General features: G+C 37.8%; 1 protein-coding gene across 8 annotated transcripts in view; it reads left to right on the plus strand.

Moving 5' to 3' along the window:
- OPHN1 (oligophrenin 1) overlaps window positions 1-24,617 on the plus strand; it is a 532,200-nt gene that overhangs the window by 279,353 nt on the left and 228,230 nt on the right. For 6 of the 8 annotated variants that reach the window (XR_002074899.2, XM_053891532.1, XM_053891531.1 and 3 more), the window contains 5 exons: window positions 546-640; window positions 11,453-11,531; window positions 13,812-13,845; window positions 14,360-14,422; window positions 16,057-16,131. Coding sequence is in view for 7 of the 8 variants with exons in the window: in XM_053891532.1 (XP_053747507.1) it covers window positions 546-640; window positions 11,453-11,531; window positions 13,812-13,845; window positions 14,360-14,422; window positions 16,057-16,131 (346 nt within the window). In the remaining variant the exon portion in view is untranslated. The remainder of the gene's footprint in view (window positions 1-545; window positions 641-11,452; window positions 11,532-13,811; window positions 13,846-14,359; window positions 14,423-16,056; window positions 16,132-24,617) is intronic. The other 2 variants (XM_053891530.1, XM_019428582.2) reach the window with 1 other exon arrangement.

The raw sequence follows: 24,617 nt of genomic DNA on the forward strand, positions 1-24,617 counted from the left end.
AAAACTAAGGGGGGCTACACTATTCTTCATGTATGAAATAACAAATGCACTTTGAGAAATAACTCAAATTTGCTTACTCCCTGATCTATCTTTGGAGAGATTGCTTTCGTGATTCCTGTCTTCCTGAAGAGTCTGGAGGTGGAGAATGAAAATGTTTGCCTTCTCTCCTCTATCTGCCAATTTAATGGAAGGAGGGTTTCATAAAGCCACTTCCTACCTTATTTGGTACACTTAATGCCTTTTGGTCAGCCAATTTCTCCAATAATCCCCTTATGTTAATGTGTAATGAGCTTTCTATTTAATCTACCATGCTTGGAAAAGAATAGTCATCTACCCTGAGCATTTTCTCCTGGTCTCAGCCATTAATTATTAGAGCAGGAAGAAACCATCTGCCGCCTTTCTGCAACTACTGTTCTCAGTGAGACTACACATTGCTCCTGCTGCCCTGACAGATGCCTTCCAAGTGACCCTAAGGATAATTAAGGAGGCAGAAGAAGCCTCTGTGCATTTTTTTTCAAATTATGCTATTAATCCTTCTCTTATAGCAGGGGCCCTTGGACTTAACGCTGAAGTACTGCGTGAGGAGGAAGACAGAGTCTATCGACAAAAGGTTCTGTTTTGATATAGAAACTAATGAAAGGTAAGCTGTGATTGTATGAATTGGCAATGTCCCCATGTGATAGATACTGAGACTGAGTAGATCTTTTATTTTCCTTTGTCATCTCTTATTGATGAAAGTGAGAAAATCTGTTCATGACATCATCGTCTTGGCTCTTCTGGCTGCCATTCGAAGGAATCCCTGTTAGACCTGGCCCAGAGCTGTTTCCCTCTGGGGAAACTTCAATCAGCTTCACCTCACCTACTCTAGGTAGAATAAATCACTCCTAGGATTTAATTTGCTATCAGATATGCAGAGGTCAACATTTGGTGATGCTGCAAGGACAGCATACAAAAATTCATTTTTTTAATTTTTTTTGTAGTTTGAAGTTTTTATTTAAATTCCAGTTAATTAACATATAGTATAATATTAGTTTCAGGAGTAGAATTTAGTGATTCATCATCACTTATATACAACACCCAGTGCTTAACAAGTACCCTCCTTAATACCCATCACCCAATTAACCCATCCCCTCTGCCCACCTCCCCTCCAGCAACCCTCAGTTTGTTGTCTATAGTTAAGATTCTTGTTTTATGGTTTGCCTCTCTCTTTTCCCCCATCCCATATGTTCATTTGTTTTGTTTCTTATATTCCACATATGAGTGAAATCATGTGGTATTTGTCTTTCAATGACTTATCTTGTTTAGCATAATACAATCTAGCTCCATTCATATTATTGCAGTTAGCAAGATTTCATTCTTTTTGGTGGCTGAGTAATATTTCAGTGTGTGTGTGTGTGTGTGTGTGTGTGTGTGTGTGTGTGTGTGTATAATGTGGTACACACACACACACACACACACACACACACGCACCACAACCTCTTTATTCATTTGGGTTCTTTCCATACTTTGGCTATTGTAGATAATGCTGCTATAAAAATTGGGATGCATGTATCCCTTCAAATCTGTATTTTTGTACCCGTTGGGTAAATACCTAGTAGTGCAATTTCTGGGTGATAGGGTAGCTCTATTTTTAACTTTTTGAGGAACTTCCATACTGTTTTCCAGAGTGGCTGCACCAGTTTGCATTCCCACCAACAGGGCAACAGGGTTCCCATTTCTCCACATCCTTCACAACACTTGTTGTTTCCCATGTGGTTAATTTTAGCCATTCCAATAGGTGTGAGGTCATATCTAATTTTGCTTTTGATTAGTATTTCCCTGATGATGAGTGATGTTGAGCATCTTTTCATGTGTCTGTTAGCCATCTGGATGTCTTCTTTAGAAAAATGTCTATTCATGTCTTCTGCCCATTTTTTATTTTTTATTTTATTTATTTATTTTTAATTCTTCAAAAATTCTTCAAAAACTTTATTTTTTTTAATATATGAAAATTATTGTCAAATTGGTTTCCATACAACACCCAGTGCTCATCCCAAAAGGTGCCCTCCTCAATACCCATCACCCACCCTCCCCTCCCTCCCACCCCCCATCAACCCTCAGTTTGTTCTCAGTTTTTAACAGTCTCTTATGCTTTGGTTCTCTCCCACTCTAACCTCTTTTTTTTTTTTCTTCCCCTCCCCCATGGGTTTCTGTTAAGTGTCTCAGGATCCACATAAGAGTGAAACCATATGGTATCTGTCTTTCTCTGTATGGCTTCTTTCACTTAGCATCACACTCTCCAGTTCCATCCATGTTGCTACAAAAGGCCATATTTCATTCTTTCTCATTGCCACGTAGTATTCCATTGTGTATATAAACCACAATTTCTTTATCCATTCATCAGTTGATGGACATTTAGGCTCTTTCCATAATTTGGCTATTGTTGAGAGTGCTGCTATAAACATTGGGGTACAAGTGCCCCTAAGCATCAGTACTCCTGTATCCCTTGGATAAATTCCTAGCAGTGCTATTGCTGGGTCATAGGGTAGGTCTATTTTTAATTTTCTGAGGAACCTCCACACTGCTTTCCAGAGCGGCTGCACCAATTTGCATTCCCACCAACAGTGCAAGAGGGTTCCCGTTTCTCCACATCCTCTCCAGCATCTATGTCTCCTGATTTGTTCATTTTGGCCACTCTGACTGGCGTGAGGTGATATCTGAGTGTGGTTTTGATTTGTATTTCCCTGATAAGGAGCGACGTTGAGCATCTTTTCATGTGCCTGTTGGCCATTCGGATGTCTTCTTTAGAGAAGTGTCTATTCATGTTTTTTGCCCATTTCTTCACTGGGTTATTTGTTTTTCGGGTGTGGAGTTTGGTGAGCTCTTTATAGATTTTGGATACTAGCCCTTTGTCTGATATGTCATTTGCAAATATCTTTTCCCATTCCATTGGTTGCCTTTTAGTTTTGTTGGTTGTTTCCTTTGCTGTGCAGAAGCTTTTTATCTTCATAAGGTCCCAGTAATTCACTTTTGCTTTTAATTCCCTTGCCTTTGGGGATGTGTCGAGTAAGAGATTGCTACGGCTGAGGTCAGAGAGGTCTTTTACTGCTTTCTCCTCTAGGGTTTTGACGGTTTCCTGTCTCACATTCAGGTCCTTTATCCATTTTGAGTTTATTTTTGTGAATGATGTGAGAAAGTGGTCTAGTTTCAACCTTCTGCATGGTGCTGTCCAGTTCTCCCAGCACCATTTGTTAAAGAGACTGTCTTTTTCCATTGGCTGTTCTTTCCTGCTTTGTCAAAGATGAGTTGGCCATATGTTTGTGGGTCTAGTTCTGGGGTTTCTATTCTATTTCATTGGTCTATGTGTCTGTTTTTGTGCCAATACCATGCTGTCTTGATGATTACAGCTTTGTATTAGAGGCTAAAGTCCGGGATTGTGATGCCTCCTGCTTTCGTCTTCTTCTTCAAAATTACTTTGGCTATTCGGGGCCTTTTGTGGTTCCATATGAATTTTAGGATTGCTTGTTCTAGTTTTGAGAAGAATGCTGGTGCAATTTTGATTGGGATTGCATTGAATGTGTAGATAGCTTTGGGTAGTATTGACATTTTGACAATATTAATTCTTCCAATCCATGAACAGGGAGTGTCTTTCCATTTCTTTATATCTTCTTCAATTACCTTCATAAGCTTTCTATAGTTTTCAGCATACAGATCTTTTACATCTTTGGTTAGATTTATTCCTAGGTATTTTATGCTTCTTGGTGAAATTGTGAATGGGATCAGTTTCTTTATTTGTCTTTCTGTTGCTTCATTGTTAGTGTATAAGAATGCAACTGATTTCTGTACATTGATTTTGTATCCTGCAACTTTGCTGAATTCATGTATCAGTTCTAGCAGAATTTTGGTGGAGTCTATCGGATTTTCCATGTATAATATCATGTCATCTACAAAAAGCGAAAGCTTGACTTCATCTTTGCCAATTTGGATGCCTTTGATTTCCTTTTGTTGTCTGATTGCTGAAGCTAGAACTTCCAGCACTATGTTAAACAACAGCGGTGAGAGTGGGCATCCCTGTTGTGTTCCTGATCTCAGGGAAAAAGCTCTCAGTTTTTCCCCATTGAGGATGATGTTAGCTGTGGGCTTTTCATAAATGGCTTTTATGATCTTTAAGTATGTTCCTTCTATCCCGACTTTCTCAAGGGTTTTTGTTAAGAAAGGGTGCTGGATTTTGTCAAAGGCCTTTTCTGCATCGATTGACAGGATCATATGGTTCTTCTCTTTTTTTTTGTTAATGTGATGTATCAGGTTGATCGATTTGCGAATGTTGAACCAGCCCTGCATCCCAGGAAAGAATCCCACTTGATCATGGTGAATAATTCTTTTTATATGCTGTTGAATTCGATTTGCTAGTATCTTATTAAGAATTTTTGCATCCACATTCATGAGGGATATTGGCCTGTAGTTCTCTTTTTTTTACTGGGTCTCTGTCTGGTTTAGGAATCAAAGTAATACTGGCTTCATAGAATGAGTCTGGAAGTTTTCCTTCCACTTCTATTTCTTGGAATAGCTTGAGAAGGGTAGGTATTATCTCTGCTTTAAACGTCTGGTAGAACTCCCCTGGGAAGCCATCTGGTCCTGGACTCTTATTTGTTGGGAGATTTTTGATAACCGATTCAATTTCTTCGCTGGTTATGGGTCTGTTCAAGCTTTCTATTTCCTCCTGATTGAGTTTTGGAAGAGTGTGGGTGTTTAGGAATTTGTCCATTTCTTCCAGGTTGTCCAATTTGTTGGCATATAATTTTTCATAGTATTCCCTGATAATTGTTTGTATCTCTGAGGGATTGGTTGTAATAATTCCATTTTCATTCATGATTTTATCTATTTGGGTCATCTCCCTTTTCTTTTTGAGAAGCCTGGCTAGAGGTTTGTCAATTTTGTTTATTTTTTCAAAAAACCAACTCTTGGTTTCGTTGATCTGCTCTACAGTTTTTTTAGATTCTATATTGTTTATTTCTGCTCTGATCTTTATTATTTCTCTTCTTCTGCTGGCTTTAGGCTGCCTTTGCTGATCTGCTTCTATTTCCTTTAGGTGTGCTGTTAGATTTTGTATTTGGGATTTTTCTTGTTTCTTGAGAGGCCTGGATTGCAATGTATTTTCCTCTCAGGACTGCCTTTGCTGCATCCCAACGCGTTTGGATTGTTGTATTTTCATTTTCGTTTGTTTCCATATATTTTTTAATTTTTTCTCTAATTGCCTGGTTGACCCACTCATTCGTTAGTAAGGTGTTCTTTAACCTCCATGCTTTTGGAGGTTTTCCAGACTTTTTCCTGTGGTTGATTTCAAGCTTCATAGCATTGTGGTCTGAAAGTATGCATGGTATAATTTCAATTCTTATAAACTTATGAAGGGCTGTTTTGTGACCCAGTATATGATCTATCTTGGAGAATGTTCCATGTGCACTCGAGAAGAAAGTATATTCTGTTTTTTGGGATGCAGAGTTCTAAATAGATCTGTCAAGTCCATCTGATCCAATGTATCATTCAGGGCCCTTGTTTCTTTATTGACCGTGTGTCTAGATGATCTAACCATTTCTGTAAGTGGGGTGTTAAAGTCCCCTGCAATTACCACATTCTTATCAATAAGGTTGCTTATGTTTATGAGTAATTGTTTTATATATTTGGGGGCTCCGGTATTCGGCGCATAGGCATTTATAATTGTTAGCTCTTCCTGATGGATAGACCCTGTAATTATTATATAATGCCCTTCTTCATCTCTTGTTACAGCCTTTAATTTAAAGTCTAGTTTGTCTGATATAAGTATGGCTACTCCAGCTTTCTTTTGGCTTCCAGTAGCATGGTAAATAGTTCTCCATCCCCTCACTCTCAATCTAAAGGTGTCCTCAGATCTAAAATGAGTCTCTTGTAGACAGAAAATAGATGGGTCTTGTTTTTTTATCCATTCTGATACCCTATGTCTTTTGGTTGGCACATTTAATCCATTTACATTCAGTGTTATTATAGAAAGACACGGGTTTAGTGTCATTGTGATGTCTGTATGTTTTATGCTTGTAGTGATGTCTCTGGTAATTTGTCTCACAGGATCCCCCTTAGGATCTCTTGTAGGGCTGGTTTAGTGGTGACAAATTCCTTCAGTTTTTGTTTGTTTGGGAAGACCTTTATCTCTCCTTCTATTCTAAATGACAGACTTGCTGGATAAAGGATTTTCAGCTGCATATTTTTTCTGTTTAGCACACTGAAGATATCGTGCCAATCCTTTCTGGCCTGCCAAGTTTCAAAAGAGAGATCAGTCACGAGTCTTATAGGTCTCCCTTTATTTGTGAGGGCACGTTTATCCCTTGCTGCTTTCAGAATTTTCTCTTTATGCTTGTATTTTGCCAGTTTCACTATGATATGTCGTGCAGAAGATCGATTCAAGTTACGTCTGAAGGGAGTTCTCTGTGCCTCTTGGATTTCAATGCCTTTTCCTTCCCCAGTTCAGGGAAGTTCTCAGCTATAATTTCTTCAAGTACCCCTTCAGCACCTTTCCCTCTCTCTTCCTCCTCTGGGATACCAATTATGCATATATTATTTCTTTTTATTGTATCACTTAGTTCTCTAATTTTTCCCTCATACTCCTGGATTTTTTTAACTCTCTTTCTCTCAGCTTCCTCTTTCTCCATAACTTTATCTTCTAGTTCACCTATTCTCTCCTCTGCCTCTTCAATCCGAGCCGTCGTCGTTTCCATTTTGTTTTGCATTTCGTTTAAAGCGCTTTTCAGCTCCTCGTGACTGTTCCTTAGTCCCTTGATCTCTGTGGCAAGAGATTCTCTGCTGTCCTCTATACTGTTTTCAAGCCCAGCGATTAATTTGATGACTATTATTCTAAATTCACTTTCTGTTATATTATTTAAATCCTTTTTGATCAGTTCATTAGCTGTTGTTATTTCCTGGAGATTCTTCTGAGGGGAATTCTTCCGTTTGGTCATTTTGGATAGTCCCTGGAGTGGTGAGGACCTGCAGGGCACTTCCCCTGTGCTGTGGTGTATAACTGGAGTTGGTGGGCGGGGCCGCAGTCCGACCTGATGTCTGCCCCCAGCCCACTGCTGGGGCCACAGTCAGACTGGTGTGTGCCTTCTCTTCCCCTCTCCTAGGAGCGGGATTCACTGTGGGGTGGCATGGCCTGTCTGGGCTACTTGCACACTGCCAGGCTTGTGGTGCTGGGGATCTGGGGTATTAGCTGGGATGGGTAGGCAAGGTGCACGGGGGTAGGAGGGGCAGGCTTAGCTCGCTTCTCCTTAGGTGATCCACTTCAGGAGGAGCCCTGTGGCAGCGGGAGGGAGTCAGATCTGCTGCCGGAGGTTTGGCTCCGCAGAAGCCCTGAGTTGGGTGTTTGCGCAGAGCGAGCAAGTTCCCTGGCAGGAACTGGTTCCCTTTAGGATTTTGGCTGGGGGATGGGCGGGGAAGATGGCGCTCGTGAGCGCCTTTGTTCCCCACCAAACTGAGCTCTGTCGTCCAGGGCCTCAGCAGCTCTCCCTCCCTTTGTCCTCCAGCCTTCCCGCTTTCTGAGCAGAGCTGTTAACTTATGACCTCCTAGACACTAAGTCGGGCTTGCTGTCGGAACACAGTCCGTCAGGCCCCTCCGCTTTTGCCTGCCAGACTCAGGGACTCTGCTTGGCTGGCGAGCCGCCCCTCTGCCCCGGCTCCCTCCCGCCAGTCCGTGGAGCGCGCACCGCCTCGCCACCCTTCCTACCCTCTTCCATGCGCCTCTCGTCTGTGCTTGGCTCCGGAGACTCCGTTCTGTTAATCCTCTGGTGGTTTTCTGGGTTATTTAGACAGGTGTAGGTGGAATCTAAGTGATCGGCAGGACCCGCGGTCAGCCCACTGTCCTCCTATGCTGCCATCTTCCCTCCCTCTCCCGAGTATCCGCATTTGGAGGTATTTTGGAGAAAAGCATGTTATATAGTTGGGAAGTTGATCTAAAATTCAGTGAATAAATGTTTCTATGTGTTATTTTGGTCTATTATTTCTATGTTTTTGTTACTACTTAATAGAATAGAATTTAAGAAAATGGTCAGATTCCTATAAGGGGGCTTGAATTTTGAATTACAGTGTCATATGAACAAAATTATCAGTGACTGGAATCATAAAGATTAGACTAAGAGATGAGGGCTCTTTTTTTCAGTCTGGAAAAAAGTAGGAAGTCCTTTTCCACATTTGAAATTTCTGTTTTTTAATCTATGTGATTTCTTTCTTAAAAATGGATGGTCCTGACCAAAGATGGTTGTGATAGTAAACATTGTTACTGGTAACCATAAAGATGTCACTCATTTTTTCCAATAGCTTCAGGTCTAGTTGGAAGGGGGAACTATACTATTTATTGGGGAAAATGACTATTGCCTGTGGCTTCTCTTTCATGAACTTTTAGTGTCTCTGGCTCTGCAACATCAAGGTGCTTAAAAGAAATTAAATTTTTTTATGTGTGTCTAGTTTCATTCTGATTCCCCTTTCAGCTTAAATTTGCAAGCTTCTTGCAAGTAATATTCCCATATACACAAAGCAGTTGCAGACAGTTTGGCCCTGAGGTTAGGGGCTGGGACCAGTTTATCTTCATATATCTTGTACCTAGTACTATGCATGGCTCATGGTAGGTACAATATTTGGTGTTTATTTTTAAATGTATTTTTCCCACTCCTAACACTAAGGAATTCTTAGACTAGAACCCAGGAATTAAAGTTTTGTTGTGTCTGTGATTTAAGTTACCACATATTGGGCACAGAAAAAACATTCAGTCATTGAATCCCTCCTCTATTTTACAGGTGGGGGAAACTGAGACTTGACTACATTAAGTGACTTGCCCAAAGTCACATAGTGGCAAGGCTGAGCTCAAACACTTCTTTAGAGGTTTACAAAGTCCATGTTCTTTTTAATTTTGCTACATCATCTTTGAGAATAAATATGCTGTGAAATAAAGGATCAAATGAAATAACGAACAGGTGATGAGGTACATGTGTGCACATGGAGTTATCTGAGGGATGTGACATCTGCTTTAGTGGCTAGTAAATCTGATATAAAAAATAAAGTCAGACTTCCCAGCAGGCATTGGGTACCTGTACTCATGTCCCTGAAGCACAGAGAGCAAAGAGCTCTTTGAGTCCCTTTTTCTATCTAAGGAATAGAGGATAACTTTTTTCTTTAATTAGCTTTGCTGCCAGTATTTAAAACCACAGACTTATAGCTCATAGAGCTTGAAGTGCAATAATAATAATAACAATAACAAACAACAACTGCTAACATTTGCAGAGTAACTTCTATGTGCCAGGTACCATTCTCAGCCCTTGAAATTGTATAATTTCCTTTATTCCTCACTACAGTCATATGAGGTGACTGTATTTCACAATTTCACAAAGGAATACAAGGAGACAGAGAGAAATTAAGCAACTTAGGTAACACTGCTAGCAAACGGTAGAGCCCGGATTGGAATCCAGGAATTTTAGTCTCCAAGCCCACACTCAACCATTACACTATACTGCACATATGCTGTATATGCCTTTTTGTTCCAGATTGAGTGACTGGGACCTTGGTGAGCGCAAGGGATTTGTCTTAGATAATAAAGATAGTCAATGGAAGAGCCTGGACTAGAAGTCAATGTTCTTTCTACTTTGTCATCCTGTTCTTATGATTATTCTTTGAATTTGACTTTCTGTAGCACCTGAGAATCTTCAAATGCTTCTTAAATAGTTACTTATTTATTATTTCAGCTTCTCTTTACAGTTAAGGGAAGACACACACTGGCTTTTTGATTTCCCAGATAGGGAAGCTGAGTTCCAGAATGGGATTAATATCATACCTGATCTACACTGTCTGCTTTTAAGTCTGTTCTCAATTTACTTGTTCTCCTTCTTTTTGCCTTCAGGATTCAGCTGGGCTCCTATCTTTCCAAAACTATTTCTAAACTTTCTATCCCCATGTAATATATCCAGAAGGTTGGCTATTTGTTAGAGAAAGGTAAACTTGAAAGAATCCAGTTCCCAAAGCCAAGTCCTGGTTTTCAGTTGATTTGACTTAAAGACTTGGAGACTTTCCTTTTTAAAATGTACTTTAATGGAATAAAAGAATGGAAGATAGAATAGGAATCCTATGATATCAAAACTGGAAAGGACCTTCCAGTTCATCTTGTCTGACACCCTTATGGATACAGAAACTGAAGCCCATAGAGCCCAAGTTACTTTTCCGGGCTTTCTGAGCTCTCTTGACATTATTCTTATCATTTTGTGACTCTGAGAGTCTTAACATAGAAGGAACAAGAGGAACCAGTTTCTCATAATGGTGCAGATACACAGATAATGTGAGGAAGATTTATGTTTGCAATGATATGTCCAATCTGCAATTCCCAGTTTAGTCATGAAGGTCTAAAAAGGCCATACAGAGTATATCAACTTGGAGTATCTCTGGTTAAAGGTAGCCTACAAATAAATACCAAAAAATGGTTTTGAGGCCATCTTCCATGGAGAAGCCTTGTAGTATAGTGGTTAAGAAAGAAGATGGAAGAAAGAAAGGAAAGGAAAGGAAAGGAAAGGAAAGGAAAGGAAAGGAAAGGAAAGGAAAGGAAAGGGAAGGAAAGGAAAAGAAGGGGAGGAGGGGAGGAGAAAGGGAAGGGAAGAAAAGAAAAAGAAAGAGAAAAAGAAAAGGAAAGAAAAGAAAGACTGCTGGACCGGAATTCCTAAAATCAAATTCTGGCTCTATACTTACCCACTGTGTGAACGTAGCTAAGAGCTCTGTGCTTCAGCTTCCCCTTCTGTAAAATAGGGATTACTATATAGTACCTGTTTTATAAGGTTCCTGGTAGATTTCATGAATTAATACCTATAAAGTACTTAGAACAGAATGTGGTACATAGTGAGCACTCAATAACTATTAGTTATTATTAGTCATAAAATTGCTTAAGTCAGCAAAAAGCCCTCCTCCCTGTACTGAGCCAGTGTTCATGTTGAATTATTTCCATCTAGAAATACTCCTTTGACATCATAGGTGGTGGAAGTAGCACAGACATCTTTTTTTGTGGCTGAACATGCTTATTCCTAGTGCCCAGAACAAACTTCCAGCTTCCAAGAGAGAAAGGCAGAGAGAGCCACAGTTAGGCTCAAGTGCAATCGAGCCAATTTAAGTATGTATAATGGTGAGGTGTCTTGACATCTGACTCTATTTCCTTGCCTGACCCTGGCATGAGGCTGCCAAGATACCACCTTCTCCAGGGTTCCCAAAGATACTGTTTTGTAAATGTTCCATTGTTTTTTTGAGTAAAGGAGATTTTGAAAAATTGGAATTCTATATGTGTCTGCTCGGTGTGACACCTTCCAGGGCTGATAGGGACCCTAGATCAGCCTCTCTAAGCTGCTTTATAAGGTTCCTGGTAGAACCAGGTTCCATTTTTTAGGTGAGTTTTCTGCTTTTAACTTGTCATTTTTTTCTATAGACCAGGAACCATAACTTTGCAAGCTCTTTCGGAAGCTAACAGAAGGCTATGGATGGAAGCCATGGATGGAAAAGAACCTGTAAGTTACGTGAGGACACTGTAGAAACTTAGCAATATAGTCCAATATATGAGTTCCCTTGGTGGTACTAGTGGGTCTAGGACATTTAAAGAGTCAGATCTTCAGACTCAAAATTTTAGAGTTAGAAGGAATTGTTTACTCAACATTTTTTGTTTAAAAAGTAAGGCAATTTGAGTTCCATAGAGGATGAGGGACTTCTCTAGGATTACTATCTGAAAAGACATAAAAGTTGGGCCTAGATAGAATCCAGGTTTCTTAGCTTCTTGCTTCAGTGTTAGATTATGCAGCTGTGCCTACAAGATCTTCTTAAAGAAAATTAAGCCCTTTTGTCAGTTTATAAAATTAATGTGTTCATATAGAAAGGTGGAAAATAATTTTCATAACTGTGAATAAGGATTTATTAAGATTTTATTCAAAAGGGTTTTGCTGCCCCTATTTTACATTCCCATGTCAGCTTATTCTCTTTAAAGGTATAGCTGGTGGAGAAGATGGTGCTACCATCCTATATCCCAAGATGTACCACTCCATTTAGAACATTGTTACACAGGAGGACAAGCAATACCTTAAAAGGTTTAGTGATTGTCATAGAAAGACCAATCTGAAGAGTCATAAATTCCTGAAGAGAGTTTTTTTTTCTTCAGTATCTTCCAAGTAAATTTCTTCTAGTGGTGTATGAAATAATATTAGCTTCCTACCGTTATATTTACAAAAGCCTGAATTTGGATCCCAGTTGTGCCATCAGTGGTGGTGTGACTTTGGGCAAGGTATTCTATCTCTCTGAGACTCAGTTTTCTTCTCTTCAGTAAAAAGGGTTGAATCATCTCTATTCTATCTACCTCACAGAGTTGCTTTGAAAAATTGAATGAATGGAAGTGGGATAAAGAATGAGTGTGAAGCTACTGAGATTCCATAGTATTTGTGTACAGTCTAATATCTTTGTTTTGTTCAAGGCAAAAATGTGCTAAGAGGGGAAATACTCCAAGGTTTTCTTTCTGTGTCTCCTCAGTGCCCTGGAAACTAAAGAGAAGTGCACAGATTTCAGAATGTACTTATAGCAACCAAGAAGGTAGCAAAGAGAGAAGGGGTGTTATGAGGATTGTCATACAGGAAGTAGCCCATGACCTGTTGCTCCTCCCTCCTTCCCAGAAGACTGGAGCTTAACTATTGCATGCCTATGATGTTTCTCGAGGAAGATGGTAGCAGGCTCAGTGAAACATTTTATTCTTAATTCCGTCATTGGAACTTGTTCTCCCTTTAAGTTTTAAAGATCGAAGGATGCAGATGGCTTTTTGTGGAGAATGATAATAGAACATGGGTCCACTGAATGTGGATCCTTAACAACTCGATTATGCTAGACTTTTCACAAATAACTTGTTTATAAAAGTGGCAGCAAGGGCTTCCCAGAACAGAAATCTCTCTCATTGAAATATCCATGGGTATACACACATATGCAGAAAGTTTTCTTTTAAAAGGAGAGATTGTTAAAGTGGACTCTAACAGATACTGTACAGAAGGTTTATTTCCTGCAGTTTCACATTGTTATTGTTGCTGCCTTGCTAAACACCCCATTTCACTAATTTTATACATGATATGCATGCCTTTGCTTAAAGTATCAAAGAAGATTGGGACTTTAAGGAACATCTACTCCAACTCAAATCATTTTAGAGATATGAAGTTTGAAGAATAGAGAATGAAAAGGACATGCCCAAGATTTTATAATGAATAAAATTTATAATGAAAAAAAGAGCCAGGCTAGACTTCAAGAGTCAAGGATCTCCTGTTTGGCCTCTCACATAGCTATCGTGATGTGTATTTCACGATAACTCAAAGAAATCTTGGTCAGTGTGTGGATCTGTTTCAGACAGACACTTGCTTTTCTACAGAGAAATACCCATTAATTAGCCTTTGGGGTAGGAGGTTGGTATTGGGCACATTTAAATTTTACCATCAATGCCCACTACCCAGGTCCCATAAGGAGACTGTTTCTCTTGCTCTATCAGAAAAGTTCTCCAAGTTTTACATAAGTAAATCTCTAAAATAGGTAGGCAACAACTTCAGCTATAGTGAGCTACTTGGAATCTAGTTTAGTCTTCAGATTTGTTAAATCAGTTGTTTTCTAGGGACCTAGTCAAAGATGATTCTGTTTAGCCCACTTTTCCATTAAAGCCTTAGAGTCACTAATGGTTTTGATGGACTTTCTGGGGAAAGAGAGTTAGTATTATTTGCTGTACTTACCTATAGTGATTCACAATAGACATGGCTCTTTCTCTTCTTTTGTAGATCTACCACAGCCCCATAACAAAACAGGAAGAAAGTGAGTCAAATTTACAATCTATTGACATTACAAACTGCCAGTTTTCCTATCATCTGTGATATGTAATATTGATTCAAGTGTGTTTATGGATGCAACTGTGTGGAGTAGAATTCAGACCTATTTTTTTTAAATATGTCTACTTATTGAAATAAGGAAGTCACTTTATCTTGGCTTATGTTGTGGGCAGTAATATTAATATAGAGAAGAACATTATCTCTTTCTTGTTCTAAACACATGATAGAAATTATGTGCATTTCTAGCCCACCATTTCACGTTTGATGTTGCTACTACCTAAAACAAACATAATGCAAAGGGATAATTAAAGCATTTTGTGTAATAAGAGTAAAAACTCTAAGTTCCCCCTGAATACAAAGACCTTTCCATTTAAGAGTATTGGAGATGAAAAACCATACCCCTTATTCTCTAACTGCAGTCTCCTAACATGATCAATAAATACTTGGTAGGTAAAGCTTGTTATAGTGGATCTAACTTTGTTTTCCTTTATTTGAAACAGTGGAGCTGAATGACATAGGGTTCAAGTTTGTTAGAAAGTGCATCAATGTCATTGAGACAAAAGGTAAGATTTGAACCAGAGTATTGGCAGTGTTTGAATCTGGTCACTCTGAATTTATCCTGGGTCAATTTCTTGAAAGTAGCAATGATGTCATTTATTGTTCAGGACTCATTTTAGGAATGAAGACTATATACCTTGAACACTAGACACAAATTTGTAAAATTCCAGCAAGTTCCAAACCAGTGGTATCCAAGCATATTGGAATAATTTGTGGTTTTTTTCCTTTTAAAGAGAAATAGCTTAATTAATCAAATGGTACACAGTTCTAAGTTATACAAGAGATCTGCTGTACAGCATAAAGCTATAGTTAATAATACTGTATTGCAGGGGCGCCTGGGTGGCTCAGTCGGTTAAGCATCCGACTTCGGCTCAGGTCACGATCTCACGGTCCGTGAGTTCGAGCCCTGCGTCGGGCTCTGTGCTGACAGCTCAGAGCCTGGAGCCTGCTTCAGATTCTGTGTCTCCCTCTCTCTCTGACCCTCCCCCATTCATGCTCTGTCTTTCTCTGTCTCAAAAATAAATAAACATTAAAAAAAATAATACTGTATTGCAGACTTAAATGTGCTAAGACGGTAGATTTTGTATTGAGTTTTTATTGGAAAAAATACTAAAGAAAAAAGAGGACAGCAGAAAACTTTTAAAGGTGATAGATATGTTTATGCATAGATTATGGTGATGGTTTCATTTATCTCCAAACTCACCAAGTTATATCTATTAAATATGTACAGCTTCTTGTATTTCAGAAACAAGGCAAAGAGCTTCAAATGGCTTTTAAAGTATTCTGAACTACTAATGGGCACTCCTCAAGTAGTGTTATGATGGTTCCATCACAAATAAATAAGAGTTCAATTTCTGCCGTAATACATATTGGTTTAAAAATTTCTGGCTAAATGGGTGATGGGTATTAAGGAGGGCATTTGTTGGGATGAGCACTGAGTGTTATATGTTAAGTGGTGAATCACTAGGTTCTATTCCTGAAACCAATACTATACTCTATGTTAACTAACTTGAATTTCAATAAATAAATTTAAAAAAATTGATGGGGTGCAAAGCTTAACTCAGACAAATGTGGAATCTGTGTTTTTCCATGTTCATGATACTCTCTAGATTCTCTCTGGGAATATTTAGAATGTGGGCATGTAGTATATGAGCCAAGCCTCTTTTTTTCCTTGAAATGTTGCTTTAATCTTTCCCCATACACAAAATAGCCTTTTGTTTCACATTTGCCATAGTTCAGGCCTTTCTTCCTTTATATTGCTGCTCATGGGCAGCTTGATGATTGATATTTCCTCCTTTATCAGTTAAACTCTAGCTCCTTTCCAAGATGGCAGCACTATTCTCAGCCATCTGCTGCTATCAACCTAACCATATTTTTCTATTTACTAGAGTGTATATTCTCTTCTGTTCATACTAATGAAACCTCCGTATAATCCAAATGAAAGTATGGAGAGAATAATTTGGAGAGCTGCTTCAAAACTGGCCCCCTATTGCAGGGGAGGGCTAGAAAGCTAGGAGAGAGTAGGAGACCCTTTCTTGTTTGAATTGATGCCAGGGTGAAAGTACCTACTTTTTCTACCTAGAGGGAAATGAAAGCTCTAGCTGTATAAACAAAACTGACCTGATTTTCTTTTCCCTAGGGATCAAGACAGAAGGATTGTACCGTACTGTGGGCAGCAATATCCAGGTTCAGAAGCTGCTGAATGCCTTTTTTGGTAACAAATTAATTTCATTATTCTCATTGGAAATTGTGTATTGAAAGAAATGTGACTATAAAAGAAATGAGACATTGCTTTAGCAATGGTTGTAGAATGTTTTAAAAAATATTTTCAAAGGAGAAATGTACACATATTTGCCAACCCTGTGTCAGAGACAATCTTGCCTTGAAGAAACAACTAGCATCTCTTCTCCACATCATACTCACTCATCAAAGCCTTTGCAATCTGGCTTCTACCCCAGCCTCTCCACTGAAAATATTTTCACCAGGCTTAGAAGGTATCATCTGTGAAATCTAGGGGACAATTTTCACTTTCTATCTTGCTTGATCTCCTTGTTGACCACTCCCTCCTTTTTGTAGCTTTCTCCCTATGTGACTTCTGTGACTCAACATCTTTTGATTTTTCTAAAATCTTCTATGAAACCTTTCAAGTGACTCTTGTCAGCTCCTTTTTATTCTTCCCATCTTCTCAATCTTGTTTGGGTATTTTCAAGCATTCCATCTCTGTCCCCCTTTACTTCTTCTACCTGTTTTCCTAATGAATAAATATTAACCTGGTTATGTGTCACATTTTTTTCAATTTTGTATGTCTAGTAATTTTTTTTAACTTTCAAAATTCCACTTAACATACAGTGTAATATTAGTTTCACGTGCATAATATAGTGATTCAACACTTCCATACACAAGTATACTCATTAATCACAAGTGTACTCATTAATCCCATCACCTATTTCACCTGTCCCCCCACGCACCTCCCTTCTAAAAACCATTACTTTGTTTTCTATAGTTAAGAATCTGTTTCTTGGTTTGCCTCTCTGGTTTTCCCCCTATGCTCATATGTTTGGTTTCTTAAATTGCACATATGAGTGACAACATATGGTATTTGTCTTTCTCTGACTGACTTACTTTGCTTAGCATAATACTCCCTAGCTCCATCCACATAGTTGCAAATGGCAAGATTTCATTCCTTTTTAAGGCTGAGTAATATTCGTGTGTGTGTGTGTGTGTGTGTGTGTGTGTGTGTGTGCGCGCGTGCGTGCGCGTGTGCCACCTTTTCTTTATCCATTCATCAGTCAGTGGACATTTGGGCTGTTTCCATAATTTGGCCATTGTTCATAATGGTGGTATAAGCATCAGGGTGCATGTATCCCTTTGTGTTAGTATTTTCATATTTTTTGGATAAGCACCTAATAGTGCAATTGCTGGGTCATAGTATATTTCTACCTGTATCTCTTTGAGGAACCTCCATACTGTTTTCCATGGTGGCTGCACCAGTTTGCATCACCACCAACAGAGCAAGAGAGTTCCCCTTTCTCCACATCCTTGCCAACACTTGTTGTTTCTTGTGTTGTTAATTTTAGCCATTCTGACTAATGTGATGTGATATCTCATTGTAGTTTTGATTTGTATTTCCCTGATGATGAGTGATGTTGAACATATTTTCAAGTTTCTGTTAGCTCTCTGGATGTCTTCTTTAGAAAAATGTCTGTTCTGGGTGCCTGGGTGGCTCAGTCAGTTGAGCGACTGACTTTGGCTCAAGTCATGATCTCCCGGTAAATGGGTTCGAGCCCCATGTTAGGCTCTGTTGCTAACAGCTGAGAGCCTGGAGACTGCTTCAGATTTTGCGTCTCCCTCTTTCTCTGTCCCTTCCCCTCTTGCATTCTTTCTCTCTCAAAAATAAATAAACGTTTTAAAATTAAAGAAATAAGAAAAATGTTCATATCTTCTGCCCATTTTTAACTGGATTATTTGTTTTTTGGGTGTTGAGTTTTATAAGTTCTTTAACCCTTTATCCAATATGTCATTTGCAAATATTTTCTCTGATTCCCTAGGTTACCTTTTAGTTTGGTTGATTATTTCCTTCACGGTGCAGAAGCTTTTCATTTTCATGAAGTCCCTGTAGTTTATTTTTGCTTTTGTTTCCCTTGCTTCAACAGACATTCTAGTAAGAAGTTGCTACAGCTGACGTCAAAGTTGTTCTCTAGGTGTGTTCTCTAGGATTTTTATGGTTTTTTTTTTTTTAGACCTTTCATCCATTTTGAACTTATTTTTATGTATGGTGTAAGAAAGTGGTCTAGTCTTATTCTTTTGAATGTAGATTACCGATTTTCGTAATACCATTTGTGAAGAGATTGTCCTTTTTCTATTGGATAGTCTTTCCTGCTTTGTCAAAGATTAATTTACCATATAGTTGTGGATTTATTTCTGGGGTTTCTATTCTGTCCTGTTGATTGATGTGTCTATTTTTTTGTGCCAGTACCATACTGTCTTGATCACAACAGCTTTACAATATAACTTGAAGTCCAGAATTCTGATGCCTCTAGCTTTGGTTTTCTTTTTCAAGGTTGCTATGGCTATTCCAGGTGTTTGTGGTTCCATAGAAGTTTTAGGATTGTTTGTTCTAGCTTTGTGAGAAGTGCTAGTGGTATTTTGATAGGGATTGCATTAAATGTGTACATTGCTTTGGGGAGTATAGACATTTTCAAAATATTTATTATTCCAATCCATGAGCACAAAATATTTCTCTGTGTAATCTTTAATTTTTGTCATCAGTATTTTATAGTTTTCAGAGTACAGATCTTTTACCTCTTTGGTTGGATTTATTCCTAGATATCTTGTGGTTTTGGATGCAGTTGTAAATAAGATTGATTCTTTGATTTCTCTTTCTGCTGCTTCACTGTTGGTGTATAGAAATGGAACAGATTTCTGAATGTTGATTTTATATCCTGTGATTTTACTGAATTCGTGTATCAGTTCTAGCATGTTTTTGGTACAGTCTTTCAGGTTTTCTACATAGAATATCATGTGATCTGTGAATAGTGAAAGTTTGACTTCTTCCTTGCAATCTGGGTCTTTTATTTCTTTTTGTTGTCTGACTGGTATGGCTGAGACTTCCAGTACTATGTTAAATAACAGTGGTGAGAGTGGACATCCCTTTCTTGTTCCTGACTGTAGAGGAAAAGGTCTCAGTTTTGCCCCATTCAGGATGATATTAGCTGTGGGTTTTTCCTACATGGCTGGCCTTTCTTATGTTGAGTAGTGTTCCCTCTAATCCTCCTTATTTGAGAGTTTTTATCATGAATGAATATTGTACTTTGTCAAATGCGTTTTCTGCATCTTTTCAAAGGATCATATGTTTCTTATCCTTTATTTTATTAATGTGGTATAAATAAATCGCACTTGGTCATGGTGAATGATTCTTTTAATATACTGTTGAATTCGGCTTGATGGTATTTTATTGAGAATTTTTGCATCCATGTTCATCAGGGATATTGGCCTGTAGTTCTCTTTTTTTAGTGGAGTCTTTATCTTGTTTTGGTATCAAGGTAATGCTGGCCTCAAGAATGAATTTGGAAGTTTCCCTTCCACTTCTGTTTTTTGGAACAGTTTGAGAAGAACAGTTATTAATTCTTCTTTGCATGTTTGGAGAATTCACCTGTGAAGCCATTTGGCCCTGGACTTTTGTTTGTTGGGAGACGTTTGATTACTGATTCTATTTTTTTGTGTTTATTGGTCTGTTCAAGTTTTCTTTTTCTTCCTGTTTCAGTTTTGGTAGTTTGTAAGTTTCTAGGAATTTATCCATTTCTTCCAGGTTGTCCAATTTGTTAGCATATAGTTTTTCACAGTATTCTCATATAATTGTTTGTTCTTCTTTGGTGTTGGTTGTTATTTCTCCTTTATCTTTTGTGATTTTATTTATTTGGGTCTTTTGTCTTTTGGTTTTTAATAAGTCTGGTTGGGGTTTATCAATTTCATTAATTTTTTAAAAGATCCATTTCATTGATCTGTTCTATTGTTTGTTGTTGTTGTTGTTGTTGTTGTTGTTGTTGTTGTTTCTCTATAATTTATTTCTTCTCTTTATTATTTCCCTTCTTCTGCTGGGCTGAGGTTTCATTTGTTCTTTTTCTAGCTCCTTTAAGTGTAAATTTAGGCTGTTTATTTGACATTTAATTTGCTTCTTCAGGTAGACCTCTATTGCTATGTACTTTCCTCTTATGACTATATCTAGTAATTTTGATTAAATTATAAAATTATGGGTTTTGCATGTCCTGATTTTGTTGACTTCTTTTAAAGACTACTGAATTTTCTTTTATAGGTAGTTATTTGTAGATCAGCTTGGTTCATTAGGGGCTTCTTTTTAAGCTTGTTAGTACAAATATAAAGTATCTTTTACTGGCTAGGTTAGGTGTACTACTAAGGCCTGACTTCTTTTGTCTCTTCATTCTTATTGATTGTTCAGTTTAAATTCCCTGATAAAATCTATGAAGATTTGTATCTTGGCCATTCATGGCTTAGTATTCAATGATAGTATCCATAGGGCCCATAGAATAAGGTGTTTTTCTTTTTCTTTCTTTTTCTTTTAATATTCTTCCTTTATATAGCTCCCTCTTTTCTGGTACACTGCCATGCAAATTCTTTCTGCCCAAGTCTCTCTGAACTCTAAACTTTGTCTCTTCTACTTAATAAGACTTCTATGTCAGCTTGAGTTCTCATTTGCTGTGCTATCCTTCAGAAAGTGCATTCAGGTAGCAACCTGTGGTAATGGTAGGACTTTGTTTCCCCTTTTTTTGAGAGTTATACTCCCATGCTTCATAGCTAAATGACTACAAACAACTCTTTCTAATATTATGTCAAGGGTTCTAATTGTTAAAGTAGAAAAGCAAGTCTAGTACCAGTTACTCCATCATGGCCTGGAGTTGAAATCCTTCTGTGTGGGTTTACTAGCACCTCTGTGCTTGCAGCACCCAAAAATCTCTAGTCTAGACATCATCTCATGAGTTCTAAAGTCATTTATTCAGTTCTCACTGGACCTGTGCTTCCCATATTTACGTCATGACACATTGGAATGATCATATCTGTATAGCACACTTTGATAAATGAACAAAACTCATCATGCCTGAGGTAATAAGGCTCCAAGGGCTGAAGGAATCAGAACTGGAATTGATTCAGACTCTCTCCGTATGTAGATGTTCCAAAGATATGTGTATTTTACATGTCCAAAATTAAACTTAATTGCTTTTATCTGTCTGCAAACCTGCTATTCTTTCTTTTGTGAATTATAGTGAACTATCTGGTAAGCAAAATTTTCACAGAGTCAGAAAACAAATTGAGTGTGGAAAGCTGCAGTTTGGATAAAGCATGTATTTTTTGTCTTTGATGCATAGCTTACCTTCCATAACCATGTAGCCATGACAAACCAACCCTGTTAGTATTTTAGAGTGCTACAACATCTAGTAATGTCAAGTATGGAATTTTTGCATTACATATTACATCATTAGTGCCTCAATATTTGCTTGTATTTATCTCTTTATATTCTTGACTTTTAAAAATTCACATTGTCTTATTCCTAGCCATTTACATCCTATTTTGTAAGCCAAAGGACACTTTTTTATATATATAAAAGGGTTTATAGCATGGCCCAGAATATTTAGTCTCTGAAAAATTATTGAACTCAGATTAACTGTTTAGAATTCTGTGCAATATAACTATTAACTGTTTAGAATTCTGTGTATAGTATCACTATGTTCTTTTACCTAATATATAATAAGCTAAAAAAATATGCCATTCTCAGTATCCTACTGATTTTGTTACAGTCTTCAAGAGGCCTGAAATGGTTCCCTCAAATCATACATAGCAATACAATTTTGTTCACATATCATGAAAACTGGTAGGGTTGGCATATTGCATCTATTTAACATCAAGCTCCAAATATATTTGTTTTGGCATCACTAGCACATAAAGCATTACAGGCAATTGGAAAAGAGAAATCACAGTATTCCCTTTTGAATATTTTGAATTCCCTTTTGAAAAAACAGACTGCTTCTTGAACCAAAGTCTTTTGTACTATTTATATGAAGCACATAAGAAGAATATATTAACTTTGAGGTAATGTAAAAGTATTCTTTTTTCTGATGTGGAGTATATACTTTGTTTCCTCTATCTGAACTCCACTGCTTCTCATTTTCTTCCCACTCTTTTTGCTTGTCTTCTGCCTCCTCCTATCTAGATTTATGAACCCCTTTCTCATTTTAGACCAGTATTACAGTTCACCCCATTTCTTTCATTGGTTCATCCAGTGTTTATTGAATGTCTACTGTATGATAGACATTAGTGTTTATGGCTGCTGTTTACCTCGCTTTATCTTTTTTTTGTGTGTGTGTCTCATTCTTCACATATTCCTTGCCTTCAATTCTGATATACTTTGACTATCAATTTACTTTCATAAAATTTCTCCCATTAGCTCATATTGGAGACCCTTTCAGTTACAAGTAACAAGTCAATCAGAAGTGAGAGACTAGTTTTCTCTGGATCAAACCTAGCTGTCATCTGGGAAAACTGAATTTACAGAATTCTCAGGTAGCTAGTACATGCTCTAGTATTTTTCTATCTGTATTTTTTTAACCAAATGCTTGGATCTCTAGGAATCTAGTATCCTGCACAATGGCTGATAGAGGAAATATTTGTGGAATGAATGAATGCTATAATGATAACCTTAAAAGACACAAAGCTTATGACACAGTACTGGCCACAGCAAAATCCAACTATAGTTCCATATTCATGTATTTTCATGTACCTTTAATAGTGGTACAAGTAATTAATTGTCAGTTACATTTAGCAGAGTTCCACATACTTTTTCAAATAAATTAAAAATTAGAAATCAGCAAAATTTGTAGAATAAAAATACTCAGTGTGTCCCATTGTTGTGTGAGTATACATTCTAAATTGATTTCACAGATTAATCAGTCTGTACTTGCACTTACAATATTACATTCCATGGTCAGTACATCTACTGCTAAAATATAAACTGAGGCATACTAAAAATTTTTAGAGCTAATTTGAACAAAAGTCAATTTGAATTGGTCATCATTCAATCTAGCAGATTGAAAAGAGCTGAAAGCCTCTGTACAAAATCAAACACTTTTATAGGCAGATGAGAGCAACAACAGGAAGTTATATTGGGTAAAAGTAGTTTGCTTATTGCAAGGTTACCTTCCTTTAGGGGATGACAGGGGTCTGTCAGGCATATAACCTAACTAGTGCTAATCAGGTGATTCCTGATGGACTTGTTTAAGATTCCATTACTGGGAAAGCCAAAATAATAATTAAGTTTCAGTTTGGAGAATGTGGTGATTAACACAAGTGACTTCATTTTTGGCCTGTTGTCTTATTTTCTTAAACAAGCCCCCCCCCCCCTTTGAATAGACTTTCAGCCTAACTGAGGGATGTGATAAAAATTTAAGGCATTAGTGCTATTCCCAGCTACTGCATTGGAGTGCTCACAGTTTTGTTTTGTTTTGTTTTATTTTGTTTTTTGCTGAATCTATCTGGTATTCACAGGTCACATCAGGTTCACATGCTTTAAGTTGGTCATTCTCTTCACTCCTTTTCTGACATTCTGATCTTAGGTAGGTAATTTTCCTGGTGATTAGCAGATGTGAGCATGCACTTAAAGCTTTTGAGAGAATACACGTGTACAGGGAAACTACTATGATTATTAGAAGCAAGATAATTCCCAAGGTCTGGAGTGTACATCAGAGCCATGGTTCCCAAGACCCAAACCCATCAGAATCAAATAAGTCAAAGAAAGACTCCATTGAAGAAGCTGATCTCTTAATCCAACTAACTTGTTCAGTAATCTTTTGTAGCTGAATCTCAACTTCCCCAGAAGTGTCAGTCCAGTTGCAGCATTTGGTATTGGCCATAGCAAAAACACCTCTTTGCACAGCTAAAAGATAATCAATGGATATTAAAAGCAATTTTGGCCATAGAATCTAGGGATTTTTGTTTGGCAGCTATTGTTTGAGCAGTAGATTCAGGTATAGTCACCAGAGTTAAGGAGCATTACCTTCCTGTGCATTAACAGAGAAGAAAAGTAAGAAGTGAAAAGCAAAAGGAATAAAAGCTTACTGTTGGAGATGAAGATCTCGATCTGCAACTTGGGACAGCTGTTTACCTCAGGATGCAATCTGATTCTGTGGGGGAACCTCCCTAGTCAGTATTAATTTTATATCTGCAGCTGGTATGCAGCTCCAAGAGTCTGGAGATTTTTTTTTTAAATTGGGAGTTTTGGACCTAAAGTTCAGGTTCCTGAAGTTTTATTTCTGTCTGGGTAGTGAGGAGGACCTGGTATAGTCCCTTCCAAGGAGGTTCAAGAGCACTCTTTATTCTAAATGATTCCAAATTAGAAAAGTTGGAGGAAGTTATAAATGTTTGGCAAATTGTAGCTTGTAGCCTGGATAATTGAGGAAACTAGCAGAATTTAGAATCCAGTCCAGTGTAGAATTACATAACAAAATATCAATGGCAATGAGCAGGGCTATAAGTTGACATTTACAGACTTTTGTCATAATTTTCTGCAGAAACCTTCTTTTTCTCTACAATCACCCTCATTTCTATCAAAGATAATCCTAGTAAGACTAATTTGTTTGCAAAATAAATTTAGTCTCATTCCACTGTCCTGGTTATTTACATAAGTACAGCAAG

Source organism: Panthera pardus, unplaced genomic scaffold, assembly GCF_024362965.1.
Source record: "Panthera pardus isolate Hobbes unplaced genomic scaffold, ASM2436296v1 HiC_scaffold_27, whole genome shotgun sequence".
NCBI classification, from domain to species: Eukaryota; Metazoa; Chordata; class Mammalia; order Carnivora; family Felidae; genus Panthera; species Panthera pardus.